General features: G+C 38.5%; 1 protein-coding gene across 2 annotated transcripts; it reads left to right on the top strand.

Moving 5' to 3' along the window:
- The first annotated feature begins 620 nt into the window (after nt 1–620).
- Nucleotides 621–9,960, top strand: LOC137168085 (tetraspanin-9-like). 2 transcript variants are annotated; one of them, XM_067570544.1, is made up of 8 exons: nt 621–973; nt 4,130–4,199; nt 4,527–4,718; nt 4,980–5,048; nt 5,546–5,641; nt 6,447–6,560; nt 7,238–7,321; nt 8,034–9,960. In XM_067570544.1, exons 2-8 carry the CDS (start codon nt 4,131–4,133, stop codon nt 8,094–8,096), a joined length of 687 nt encoding a protein of 228 aa, XP_067426645.1. In that variant the 5' UTR covers nt 621–973; nt 4,130; the 3' UTR covers nt 8,097–9,960. The 2 variants fall into 2 exon arrangements, with proteins under 2 accessions (XP_067426645.1, XP_067426646.1); XM_067570545.1 differs by lacking the exon at nt 4,980–5,048.
- The last annotated feature ends 3,101 nt before the right edge of the window (nt 9,961–13,061 follow it).

The raw sequence follows: 13,061 nt of genomic DNA on the forward strand, positions 1-13,061 counted from the left end.
TATAACTACACCAATACAAATTGTATCACACCAGCCCTTATTGCTTATAAACGTATAAAATCAATCTGCATAGCTTAATATTGTCTTTAAGCACACCAATGACTTTTAATGAAATTACACCACATTACCTGTTATCTGTTATTAATTTATATTAATAACTTTTTTAAATAATCAAAGATACTTATTAATTATTGCTAAAAAACAAAACTGCTCCTACTAAGTCCCAACATATATAACCATACATGAAAATAGAGCCAGATATCTGCTTTTATTTTTCTTTATTTATTCTTCGATGTTTTTAAAATCATTCTACACTTGTGCATTGCTAGGCAATGATAATATAACTTTGACAATGACTATGTTCACTTTGAAGTTTTAGGTCTCTGCAAATTGATGTTCATAATGTAGTGAGAGGAATAAAGAGCACTGGCAACAGTATGCTTTGGAAATGGCAGATATTATGTGAAGTAAAAGTGGTGACATTATACAAAATTGACACTTTTTAGTATTTGTGGGATAGTTGTGTTGTGTTGTATTTTTAAGACACACTGGCCTCATGAAAAAAGATTTGAAAAATACCCATCTTGATGGATAGACATGTAACTGGAAAAAATGAGGAGGAGCTCAGAGAGAGACAGCAAAAACAAACACATCTGGAAAGAGTTGAGGAGAGAGGAGAATACAATCTACCATATGGAAAACTACATAAAGTCAATATAAAGTTTAGAATCAGGAAAGAAGACAAAGAGTTAATTGGGGAAAGGGGTGAACACAGTCTATTAGTGAGGAGCACTACAGCAGAAGAGAAGAAAGGAAATCTTGTTGAAAAGCCTGGCTGGTTCAGGGACTGATCCACAGGAGATCTAAAAAGGAAAAACGAAGAAAAGATCAAAACCAGAAGGTGAAGGAGTTGGGAACTACGAAGAGGAGCATAACAAAGACAAGATTTAAAAGAACTGAAACTCAATTTCAGGTAAAATCTGTTTAAATTTCAGTTGGAACTATATTCCGATGCTAAATCTCATCATCAAAGTTCCACTTCAATTATATACTATGTTCAAAACTCAGCATGTTTAAATGAATAAGTATTTAATCCAAATAGTCGTTGAATATGTTGGTATTTCATTAACATGTGTTAAGATGTAACTATGGTCCTATTCCTCTGGAGATCTCTTCAGACACACTGGCCTGTCAAAGTATAGTTTTATTTTATTGTTTTGCACATGTAATAAGATACAAAAAATAAAGGCATTAAAGCAGGAAAAATGATTGTGCTGGTGAGATTTAAAAAAAACAAAAACCCAAAAGGGCTTACAACAACATTCCACCAAAAGTAAGTAAACTTGAAAAAACAATGTCATTGGGCTGTACATCAGTGCATAAAAATATTGAAATGTTAAAAATGTTCTCTAAAATTAATGTTTATCTCAACTTGGTGGAAAGGCCAAGAGGCAAGGGGCTGAGGAAAAAAGTTTTGGTGCATATATGATGGGGTATTTTTGAATTAGAAATAGAGGCAAAATACATAATGCAAAAATGTGATAATAAGTTCAATTCAGTGATACTATAATGTAAGAAATCCAGTAAAGGAGGTCCAATGTGGCCAACTGGTTGTTGCAATGTTATACCACTCTACTGTATCTCCATACTGGCTGACAAAAACAACGCAAAGTATACATTTGGCAACCCTGTCTCCTAGTAATTACGTTCATATACAACTTAATTGCAACATATGTTTTGTTAGAAACACAATGCTGCTGAATCATGTTTTCTCTCAACTTTCTTTCAACTTTCTCTCTCTTTTTTTCCCAAGAAAGTTTGTGGTCTTGGTTTAATACAGAATGAAGTCCAGTGTCTTGAAGCATGAAACATGTTTATGAAAATTTAAGCCACACTAGCATCTTTCACTACTTTTGTTGCCTACACCTGAACACACACAGGACTCAGGATGTGAACCCGGGTCTCTGCTGTCAGAGTCCTGCATCTTGTATGTTCACTATCCACCCCAATCTCCTCCCTATGACCTCAGAGCCATATATAAATTAAGCTTCATTTATTCGAAAAAATGTTACCTGTGAACATAATCCAGGCAGAGATAATGTTTGTCAATGCAATGTAACTGGGAAAACAGTTTCGTTATTCATGAAAGTAATGTCTAGGAGACATGGTTGACATGGGCTGGAGGTGACAAATTCATTCATAAAAACATAAATGCCATTTGATTTGTGTCATGTGTGAAGCATCAATGAAATACCATGATGGGTGAGACTGATGGGTGCCCAGAAAGTCAGCAGATAAGACCAGTGACTGTGTTAACTGGCAACTTTCAGCTAAATGCGTTGTGGTGGCTCATAGTGACGGCAGCTGGCTCCTAAAAGCCTTATCAATTTTACTTTAATCAATCAATCAATGTGTTTATCATCTACACCAACCATTTACATACATTAAACTGTGCTCATCAAGAAGCATTCACCACGTAACGTTTCTTATAATGTGCAAAACAAAACATAGCCTATAAATTGGCAGTACAGTCTATCTTGTGATTTTATACTGTTATCTTCAATCAGAAAGTGGCCCATATTCAACCAATTGACCTGCTTTGACACTGTGCACACACTAAACGTAGAGTGTGTGGCTAAATATTGTGTAAAATGTGTAGTCACATAGCCAGTATTCAGCAGGCTATTCATTATTATTCACTGCTTTGACCAGCCTACTGTCTGTTCAACTTGTGAACATCAGTGTGTATACTGCAATGAGACTCAGTGTTCCATCTCAAATAAGCAATTTAAAAAGATTAATTTCAGAAAAATAAGTGAGGAAATGTGAATGCTTCTCAGTGGCAACACCATTTAATTTACATAACGTAATACGGAAAGTGTTTTCAACAGCTGCCATCACCACAACCACCACGACACATTGTCCTGAAAGTCACCAGATAACACGGTGTTATTTGTGTGGCCAAATTCCTGGATGGGAATAACGCCAAGACTGCATGCACTGACATGCCAGCCAGCCAGCCAGTCTATCTCTGACTAACACACTTATAATTCACTGACTAACTCACAAATATTAAACATATTACGATTCAAAAGATTTTTTGCAGTTTACACACTTGATCAGCTGGAGCTTTGGAAATCATAACACAAATAAATATAATGTCCAAACTCATGAATTGATAATTATGATTCCCTCAGAATGTTGGTTTGTTGGTAAAAGACCTGTGCCCTGAGCTCTCCTGTGAGTCACAGGATTGCTGTGGTCATGGGAAATGCCTTCAGCAGTATAATTAGGTCTACTGAGGAGGGGAGGGAGCTTCCTTCCTGTCAGCAGTTTGACTTCCTGTGTGGGGTCAGCAGGCGGTGTGAGGAAAACTCATTTAGAGACAAATCAGAACATGCTCACGTACACACAAACATGAACACTCATGCACACTCAGAAGGTGTAAAAAGAAAAAAAAATGTATGTCTGGATGTTTTAAGTAACATCATCAAAACTATGAAATAATTGAAAACATAAGAAAACAGCTAGATTTAAAGGATGAATTTAAAAAATTTTCACGTCTCCTGTAAAAAATAGTCACATGAACATTGACATTAAAAGATTCAATCGCTGTAGTTATTCCTCTTGTCCATACCAGGTGTTAAGTGACTGTTTCCTAACATTTCCAATGTAAGAACTTGGAGACAAAATCCACAGTCAGCAAAAAGACATTCTCAAGTTGACTGTGGACAAATGAATTGTGTATGTTCATCCTTGCAGTAGCCTGTAGGTTGGGTTCTTTTTGTAGGTCTGTGGAAGCAAAAGAACAGAAGGTGTTGTATGTTGTACCAACTGACAGAATCTGTTAAACTCTAGTATTACATTTTATGATTGTACACATATACAACCTACTTTACAAATTTTCCATCTCCCTCATCACACTGCAGCCCTCTCACCAAGGAAACCCAAAACACACTACAACAAAGTCATAAAAGATACTTTACATTCAGTCACCATAGTAACACGCATAAGAGCATAAAAACACACTGGATATTTTGCACTTTCTAGCCAATAATATATTGTTACTGGTAACATGAAGCATAAAACATACTTCTACTGCTCCTCTGTTTCTCTCTTTCTTTTGCAGGATGTCAGCATGTCAGAGGTGTTTGTGCTGTGTCAAATATTCGATGTTTGTCTTTAACCTCATCTTCTGGGTCAGTATTTGCACAAATCTGTCCCAAGTTGGTGTTATATTTGTTTATGTGGATGCATTTCCAAAAAAGTTAATTTGAGATTTCTCTGTAGCCTCTACCAGTTTAGCATTTCTCAATTTAAAGAGTTGTGGAGAGATAAGTTTTAATATGCTTAGTGCATGCCTCGAAAATGATTTAACATTGAGTTCTACAGACATGTCGACTTAATCTCACTGTTACATCATTCATTTGTGATTTCCCACTCTCTACCAGAAACACAACTTTCAGGACATTGCATTGTGATGAATGCTAGTTCTGACACTGATTTGACATTACATTTCCTAAAAGCTAGGAGGATGCGGTTTGTTTGGTGTTGGAGTGTGGCTGTCCTTCACGCAAGCGGAGTTTTCGTCTCTTCCTCTGTCCTTCCCATCCCTCTCAGTTGCCAATCTGCTGCTAGTTGCTGGTGGCATTACCATGGTGACAGGTTTCCTGGGTTGTCTTGGAGCCCTTAAGGAGCAGCGCTGCCTATTGGTCATGGTGAGAGAGCCACATAACAACAAAGTTGCAGATATTCCTTTTTTTGTAATGTTTTCTGGGCATTCTTATGCCCTTATTTGATAGCCAACAGTAGGGAGATGGCAGGAAATGAGGGGAAAGAGAGAGATACAACAAAAATGCTCAGACACAAACTGAACTCACGGTTCATGCTCACATTGCAGATATTCTAATCTTAATGCTTACATAGCTTGCTCTTGTATACACTATGATGTCAGTCTCCAACTGCTCTCTATTCTGCAGTTCTTTGTGATCCTTTTTATCCTGGTCGTGACAGAGGTGACTCTAGTGTTGGTATACACCTATGACGAGGTGAGCTCACCATCTACAATGTTCAAAAGTTGAAGAAGTGTGCAGTGCACACGGGAATGAGATAGTACAGGTCTTAGGCTTTGTCAGATGACACTCCACTGCATTGCGTCAAAGTTGAAGCATGTTGGCAGGAGCTCATCTTTAAATTTTAAGTGCCGAAGAGTTAATTGACTAATAAAAAATAAAAAATAGTGAACCACGGTTTTGAGAATTCATTAACTATTGAAGACGTTTATCAAGTAAAATCACATTCTGTTGTTCCAGGTTCTAAAAAATTATTCATTATTATTTCTGACTAATTAATATCACTGTGAATTGAATGTCTTTAGGTATTTTAAGCAAAACAAACAATCTTCAAAACATTAGGCTTTGGGAAATTATTCATCAGAAAAATAACTGATTTTAATTGATGATAAAGTCATAATTGTTGGGCTCCAGATAATGGATGGATTGATCATTTGAATGATCAACTGTATGTCTTTCTTTCCTTTGGTCAGCTGGATTCCAAAGTACAAGGTGAATTAAAGGAAGGAATGAATAATTATAATTCTGAGCCTGGACTGAAAAAATCCTGGGACAATGTCCAGAAAAAGGTAAGGGCAAATCATGGCTTCTTATATTCCATGAATAAAGGATAGGTTGCATGCCAATAAAGGAAATACAAATTATGTCAAGTTGTCACAATCTCAAAGGGTCCGTGTGCTTCAAATGTAGTGCTGAAAATGGCTAAAATAGGAATAGGCATCTACCTTAAGCTCTTCAGCTCTCATTTCAACGTCTACAGACATCTGAGTGTCCTGCGTGATGCTGCACAGATCATTCCGGGGCAGCTGTGGCTCAGGAGGTAGAGTGGGTCATCCACTAATCAGAAGATCAGTGGTTCGATTCCTGGCTCTTCTAGTCCACATGTCAAAGTGTTCTTGGGCAAGATGCTGAACCCCAAATTGCTCCCAATGGCTGTGCCATCAGTGTGTGAATGATTAGATCCTCCTGTCGAGCAGGTTGGCACCTTGCATGGCAGCCCCTGCCATCAGCATATGAATGTGTGTGTGTGAATGGGTGAATATGGCTTGTAGTATAAAAGTGCTTTGAGTGGATGGAAGACTAGAAAGATGCTATATAAGTGCAGTCCATTTACCATTTCCGTTGCCTTTTTCTTTATACTGTAAGTTCTTTATTTGCTTTCCTTTATCACAGCTCCAGTTACAACAGTTACAACATCTAACATCCACCTGCTGGTTTGTTTGGCTGCTTAGTGTTAGTGACAGTACTGAAATCATTGTGTACCCTCTGTCCCTGAGTCTGCCTCTCAATACTGTCTAGTCAACTGTGTATACATGAGTTATGTAGCTGAGTGGTATTACTCTACTTTTTGTATCTTATTCTCTCTTCTCACAGTTCAAATGCTGTGGAGTAACGAACAAAACAGACTGGTATGATGTGTTGAATGGAACGCTGCCCTCATCTTGCTGCTCTGTTGGGACAGACCAATGTGTTGATGGTTGGAGTGAGGTTGGTTTACTGCTCAGCATTAGGGGGCTTTTGGAATGTAGAGGGGTAAAATTTCAACTGGCAATTGTTTTCGTTTTTGACTGATCCCCCAAATGAAATCAAAATTTGCTCCAGATGCATGAGTGTGCCTGAATACCTTTACAAATGATGGATTCCAGCAATGGAGTCCAAAATATTTAGCCACAAAGGTTTGTGGTATCTTGGTCAATGCCAGTCTACTGTCATACTGCCATCTTGGTGCCAAGATTGCAGTACTCATTCTATTCATATCTGTGTTCCCTGAATTCAGCAATTCATTTGAGTAAATTTTTTTAATGATGGTCAGAATAAATATATAAATAGCCAAAGTTGTAATAAACTGGATTCCATTTTAAATGGCTTCTGAGATGGTCTACCTCAGTGTATCTGTTTATTTGTCCATTATGGAAATCTGTGAGAGTATCATGCAAATGTCTGTGTCAAATGTCTTGCCAGTTACAGCTTGATGATATTGTAGGGTCCCAAGGCTTTATTGATGTAGGCTTTATTGATGTCTAAGATAACTCTAATCATTCTTCCCTTCACTTCTTTCTACATTTCATCCTTACTACTACTCTTCTACTTTCCCTGGTGTACTTATTCTATTCCTCCTGAGCGCCTCCCCTACCCCACACTCTGTCTTTGTTTGTCTTCTGCAGCCCTGTTACCAGAAGGCCAGACAGTGGCTGCTAGATAACATCGCCCATGTTCTGGTGCTTGGTGTGTGTATTGGTGTTGTGCAGGTAGTTATCTCCAACCTTTATTTATCATTTCTTTTATCTATATGATGCATCTCTGACCTTAGTCATGTTTTCTCCATCTGTTAGGTTCATAACACCTCAAGCCCAGCAGATATTGACAAAAATACATTGTTATTAAGCTTTACACACTTACACTTGCACTTCCCTAAAATTCAGCACACATCCAGAGTGTTAGCAGCACACTTCTGAATTCAATGATTATATAGGAAAGATAGCATCTTACTACTATTTAACATAATTTTGATATCTCTAACCATTTTACTGTAATACAAAAACATCAGTGTCAAATGTCAGTGGGGACCCAGGAGCTAAGCTGTATTTCCACATTCTTTTTTGGCCAGTCTTGATCAGAGTTGTTTAGTGTGTCCTGAGTGTAGCCTGTGTACAAAAAACCTGCTTGATGAGAAGTGCTTCACATTAATTATAGTATGTTACGTTGTTAATGTTGCGCTTGATAACATATTTTTTTCTGTCAGCTATTGCAGACAAAATGCTTTGATGTTTTAAAAGATTGCATTTCATTCAATTTGAGAACTCAGAATTCAGGAAAAAGATTCTGTGGGAAAATTGGTACTTCAAACATAATTAAATAATAAATAAACAAATAAAAAAGTTATTCTGACTGTTATTGAGTTTTTATTTCCTGGCAGGTTACACATTTATTTGACTTGCATACCTTCTCTTCTCTTGTCAGATCTTGGCCCTGGTGTTCTCCATGCTGATGTGCTGTCAAACCTGTGTGCTGAGAAGTACTTGAACTGACTGCAGACCAGCTGTTGACTGACCCAAAATGTGATGGCTCACCGCAAACTGCTCTGGGATCTCAATATACTCTCCAAACCAGACTGTGGTACTGTAGTGCTTACTTTGGGTTCAGACCTTAAATGGATGTCTTTCAAATGTCTTGATGCATTGGGTTAGAAATTCCTCTTAAGATTCCTCAAAAGTCTCTTGCCATAGTTTGACCAGTGTACCATGGGGTTTCAGTCAGGGCCCTCAGTAACGAACTGCACTAACATCCCCCACCCACCTACCTACACACACACACACACACACACACACACACACACACACACACACCAACTCACAAATTCCTCATGTTGGTGCCGATACAGCCAACACAGCCGAATACAAAATACACACAAATATCATGCAGTATATGCACTACTGCTTCAACACCAACAAGACAGGTGATCTTCACTTTCAACAACACAAATGCACATGCACACCACTGTGCACTACAGCGGCTACTGCAGCATCACCATTAGATCTTCCTTTATGTCACTCAGCAACCACTTGGCACAACACAAAAACAATATACTGAAATAATAATAATAATAATAATATACTATACTATACTAACATACTAATAATATACTTAATAAGTGGCATCGGACACTGTCAACATGGGGCATCAACACTGAAACACAGCATCTCTATCTACTGCCCAATTGCGCCCTCTTTTGGAAGCCTCCAGCAATACCAATCAAATACAACCTTAAAGTAGAAATGGATAACTTTTTGCTTTAACTTATCATTATGAAGTAAACGTTGATTGCACAGTGTAATGGCTATAGAATAATGACACTATTGGCATTTAGATTGGTTCCTTATAAGCCCTGCTTTAGCTACTACTAACGGGAAGAAAGCCCTCTAGAAAGCAGTTAGCTAAGCTACCAGCCCTACAGTCATAGAATCCTGGATCAGTATTCACTCAGGCCGGCTGTCAGGCTGATCTATAGGCCTTTTCCATGCACATGTACTGGAACACAGGGCTACCCGCTTGAAGGTGTGTCTTTAACTAATGACGCACTTATCTTGAGTCAAAAAGCAGCGGGCTGTATACATCATGGCTGTGACTAGTGGTCAAAGTCGCAGCTGTAAAACGGTGGATGAACACATATAAATTCCTATAAATTTTTCACAATAAAAGCCTTCCATTATTTTTTCAGTGGAACACATATGAAGCAGCAACAGCAGTAAATGTTTTCATCTGCAGTAACTTAGTGCCATTCCGATATGGCTGAAAGCAAGGAAACGTTTAAATAAAGCAGATATCTGAGAGTAAAAACAAGGATGCAGAAGAGAGACTAAACTTCAAACCACAGAGATTCAGTCAGAAGCCTGGCCATGGTCAGCGACACATAAATGCAACCTGCTTGGAGGCTGGTCAAGCACACTTTGGCCTGACTCCGGAGATGGTCCATCTCTGGCACAATATATGCTATTTTATATAGATTCACATATTCTAATTTCTATCTGCTTTCATGTCTCCACTACAGACTAAATGAATGATCAAACTCAGGCTTTTTCTCCTAATGTTTTCCTCTAATGTAACTCTGATGCCACCCTGACGCCAACCCCTGCCATAGTTATTTGTACTACATGTTTATGCGAAGCAATAATGTTATTCTAACTATGTTATTACTATGCAGTGCACATCATTACAGGAGCTTTTGCCTGTTCCCATATCATGAACTTGTGACAATTTCAATTACCTCTTCAGTGAACATGCTTCTTTCCTCTCTCTTATTTCCAAAACAATCTGGTTGTCTTCACAACAGCGTCAATACAATATAATCTATATACATATATATATATGTATGTATATGTGTGTGTATATATATATATATACACACACACACACACACACACACACACATATATGTATATATATATATATATATATATATATATATATATATATATATATAGATAGATAGATAGATGGATAAACCACAACACTACAATAGGTCTCTCTTAAATAGGGTAAAACGTAGCACTCATTATTTGTAATAATGAGTAAATAATGCATGCAATTGTAAATAATGCAGCTCCTTCTCTATGGAAATAGATGCCAGTGCTGAGAGTCATGTTTGTCCGTTTGTAATCCTTACATACGTTTTGATGCATTTGAGAGCTGAGAAAGATCATTCAACTGAGGCTGTGGACACTGGTATTGTTAGGATCAAGCATGTGAGGGAATAAAGTTGTGACATACTGACTGCAAGCCCTATGTTCCTCAGAAAAGTCAGTAGATCACTTAGGCTGTTCCCCTGAAAGTTTTTCATGTTATACATCACTTGAGCTCAGCTCTGAGTCTGGCAAGGTCGAACTGTGTTCTGTAGTTCTCATCCAGGCCTGTGACAGCAAACAGCAGTCTTCAAATCGATTCTTAATTTGTGTGAGGATGCTGTTGATTACAGCGGTGTGTAGCTCTCTGTAGTGCGTACAAGGGTCTGGTCTTTCTCTGGCTAGACTTGGCTGTCCAATGGCCTCCATATCACCCCACTCATCTTTGAGGCTCTGGCAAAAATCTGCAAATCTGGCCAGACAGAACTGAACTTCTAAGCTCTTATTTTGAAGAATTCCAAAGAGCACATCAGCAAAGTGAAAAATGCCAATGAAAGCAAAGAGAAAAAAAACAGAAGTCAAAGCTTGTCATTTGTGATAAGTGTCTCGATGCACAATGTACTGTTTCACGGTCAAAATTTTCAGTGTGGTTAAGGATGTGCTGGAACAGCTCAAACAGCGCAACTCTTTTGTCATCGACCATACATACCAACCTGGAGTTGAAGTTCCACATCACTTGAGAGACTCGTGGCAGTCTTCTCTTGCAATATTCATCCAACAATGCAGTACATTTGGGAGAATGTATAAAAAATGTAGACAATCCTCGCAGATTTGCAAGAAAAATCATGCAGTCTTTCATTTTTGATGCTCCCTAGGACATCAAAAGATTCGATGTGCGTGCATGTGTGTGCGCGCACAAAGATAGTCTGGGGGATTTATTTATCCATAATCCTCTGTCACTGTCCTTACACTCACTACTAATAAAACAAGAATACAAAAAATATTTCCTTAATGAGAGGTCAATCCCCCACCTCAAAGTGCAATTTCATTGATCAAAGTTCAATCAGATTGAACTGATTGGCTGACCGGTGTACCTGCCGCCTGGAAGTATTTTCCCCACTGTCACCATGTTAAGGTTTTCTTGTAATGATATCTTCAACATTTCTCAACACAAAAACACAAAAGTGCCCTTGATAACCCAACAATACGATAGGTTAATGTTAAGGCCATCACTTTTAATTATTTCTCCTTCCATTCTGAGAAATAAAGTTTTTTGTCAGTTTCTGATAGCAGAGGGCTATGGAAGAGCATTGTGTTGTGGACAGACTTGACGCATTCCACTACTGTTTTGGGTTGTCTGCTGTTGGTGGGCTTCATTCCATTTCAAATAGCTGTTGGTTTGCCGCAACCGGAATCCAAAAAAAGGACATAAAAAGATATATCTACTAATTATATCAAATATCTAGTATAGCTGAACTATGAATTACACTGCATCTAGATGATCTATGTTAAGAAAAGTAAAGATGTTGGTTTATTTCAGATAAACTTAGCACAAAAAGTAAGGAAACTTGTGTTTGGTAGATTACTTCTTTGTTGTAAAAATGCTTCTTGGCAATAAATCTTATACCATGGGAAAGCCTGTTTATTTCCCTTTTAAATGGTGCCACATTTTTAAGGAACATGCATTTGTGGGATGAGCAGCAGAGCTGAGTATGTGGGTGGCGCCTATGAAAAATTTGCCAAATCTCCTCTGCCAATGCCAAACAGCTTATTTTGCTGTTGCTATTGACTCTTGTTTTGAGCTTCTGGTACCCTCAGGTGCTGCCAATCAGGTGCCAATCAGGCACCTGTGAGCATGGGCCCTGCTACAGTGGTCAGTAGGTGTTTGTTCCAAGAATCGGCATGCCCTGGATAGGACCCGTGTGATAGGGCAACTTCCAGCTGGTGTTCCGCAAAACCAAGTTGCGCCACTATTTGGATTGAGCCCTAGTACTATCTCCAAAGTGAAGGCCAAGTTCCATATGACGGGGGATGTCAGAGACAGGCCGCGAAGTAGGCATCCCAAGAAGACGACACCCCAAGAAGACCGTTTCCTCACCCTGTCAGCACTTAGGTACCGTAGGCTGTCTTCTACAGATTTGCAGTCAAGGTTTGCATGACGATATGGCCGACAGCTCTCTGCCCAGACAATCCGGAACAGACTGCATGCAGCCAATCTCCGGTCCCATAGGACTGCCAGGAGGCCTGCCATGACTGCCCTTCATCGTCAGGCCTGTTTGCGCTGGTGTTGGCAACACATGAGTTTGTTTGAGTTTGAGTTTGTTTATTATGGATGCAAAATATTTGTTCAGCCACATCATGCATATATTAAACTGCCTCCTGAATGCTTATCAGTATGTTGAAAATTGCACTACATTAACAGCTAACTTTTCTGCCATTAAAACTGATCTCAGAGCAATTTCTATAGTCACATACTTTGAAAAGTCTACGTTAACCACGGGGGAAATTAATCTGGTGCCAGGAACAGCAATATTTCTGGCCAACATTAAGCTATTGTATTTTTGAGTCATCAAGGGCACTTTTGTGTTTTTGTGTTGAAAAATGTTAAAGATATCATTGAAAGAAAACCTTAACATGGTGACAGTGAGGAAAATACTTCCAGGTGGCAGGTCATGTGGTCAGCCAATCACAGGCTGTAATTGTTTCAAATTCAGGATTTCAAATTCAATTCATCCCTGGGGTGCTTAAAATCTACATTTTTTTATGAAAGAACATCATATCATCATATAAGATCATCAACAGTTACATAAAATAAAACAGATAATATAACAGCAGCGGTAGCAGTATCCATAGCAACCACCATAGTGAC

Source organism: Thunnus thynnus, chromosome 17, assembly GCF_963924715.1.
Source record: "Thunnus thynnus chromosome 17, fThuThy2.1, whole genome shotgun sequence".
NCBI lineage: Eukaryota > Metazoa > Chordata > Actinopteri > Scombriformes > Scombridae > Thunnus > Thunnus thynnus.

Excerpts from the sequence above, each read along its gene's own strand:
- LOC137168085 (XM_067570544.1), top strand. The coding sequence starts at position 4,131 with ATGTCAGCATGTCAGAGGTGTTTGTGCTGTGTCAAATATTCGATGTTT. Across the intron at positions 5,642-6,446 it reads GGGACAATGTCCAGAAAAAG|TTCAAATGCTGTGGAGTAAC; the intron begins GTAAGGGCAAAT and ends CTCTTCTCACAG. Across the intron at positions 6,561-7,237 it reads GTGTTGATGGTTGGAGTGAG|CCCTGTTACCAGAAGGCCAG; the intron begins GTTGGTTTACTG and ends TGTCTTCTGCAG.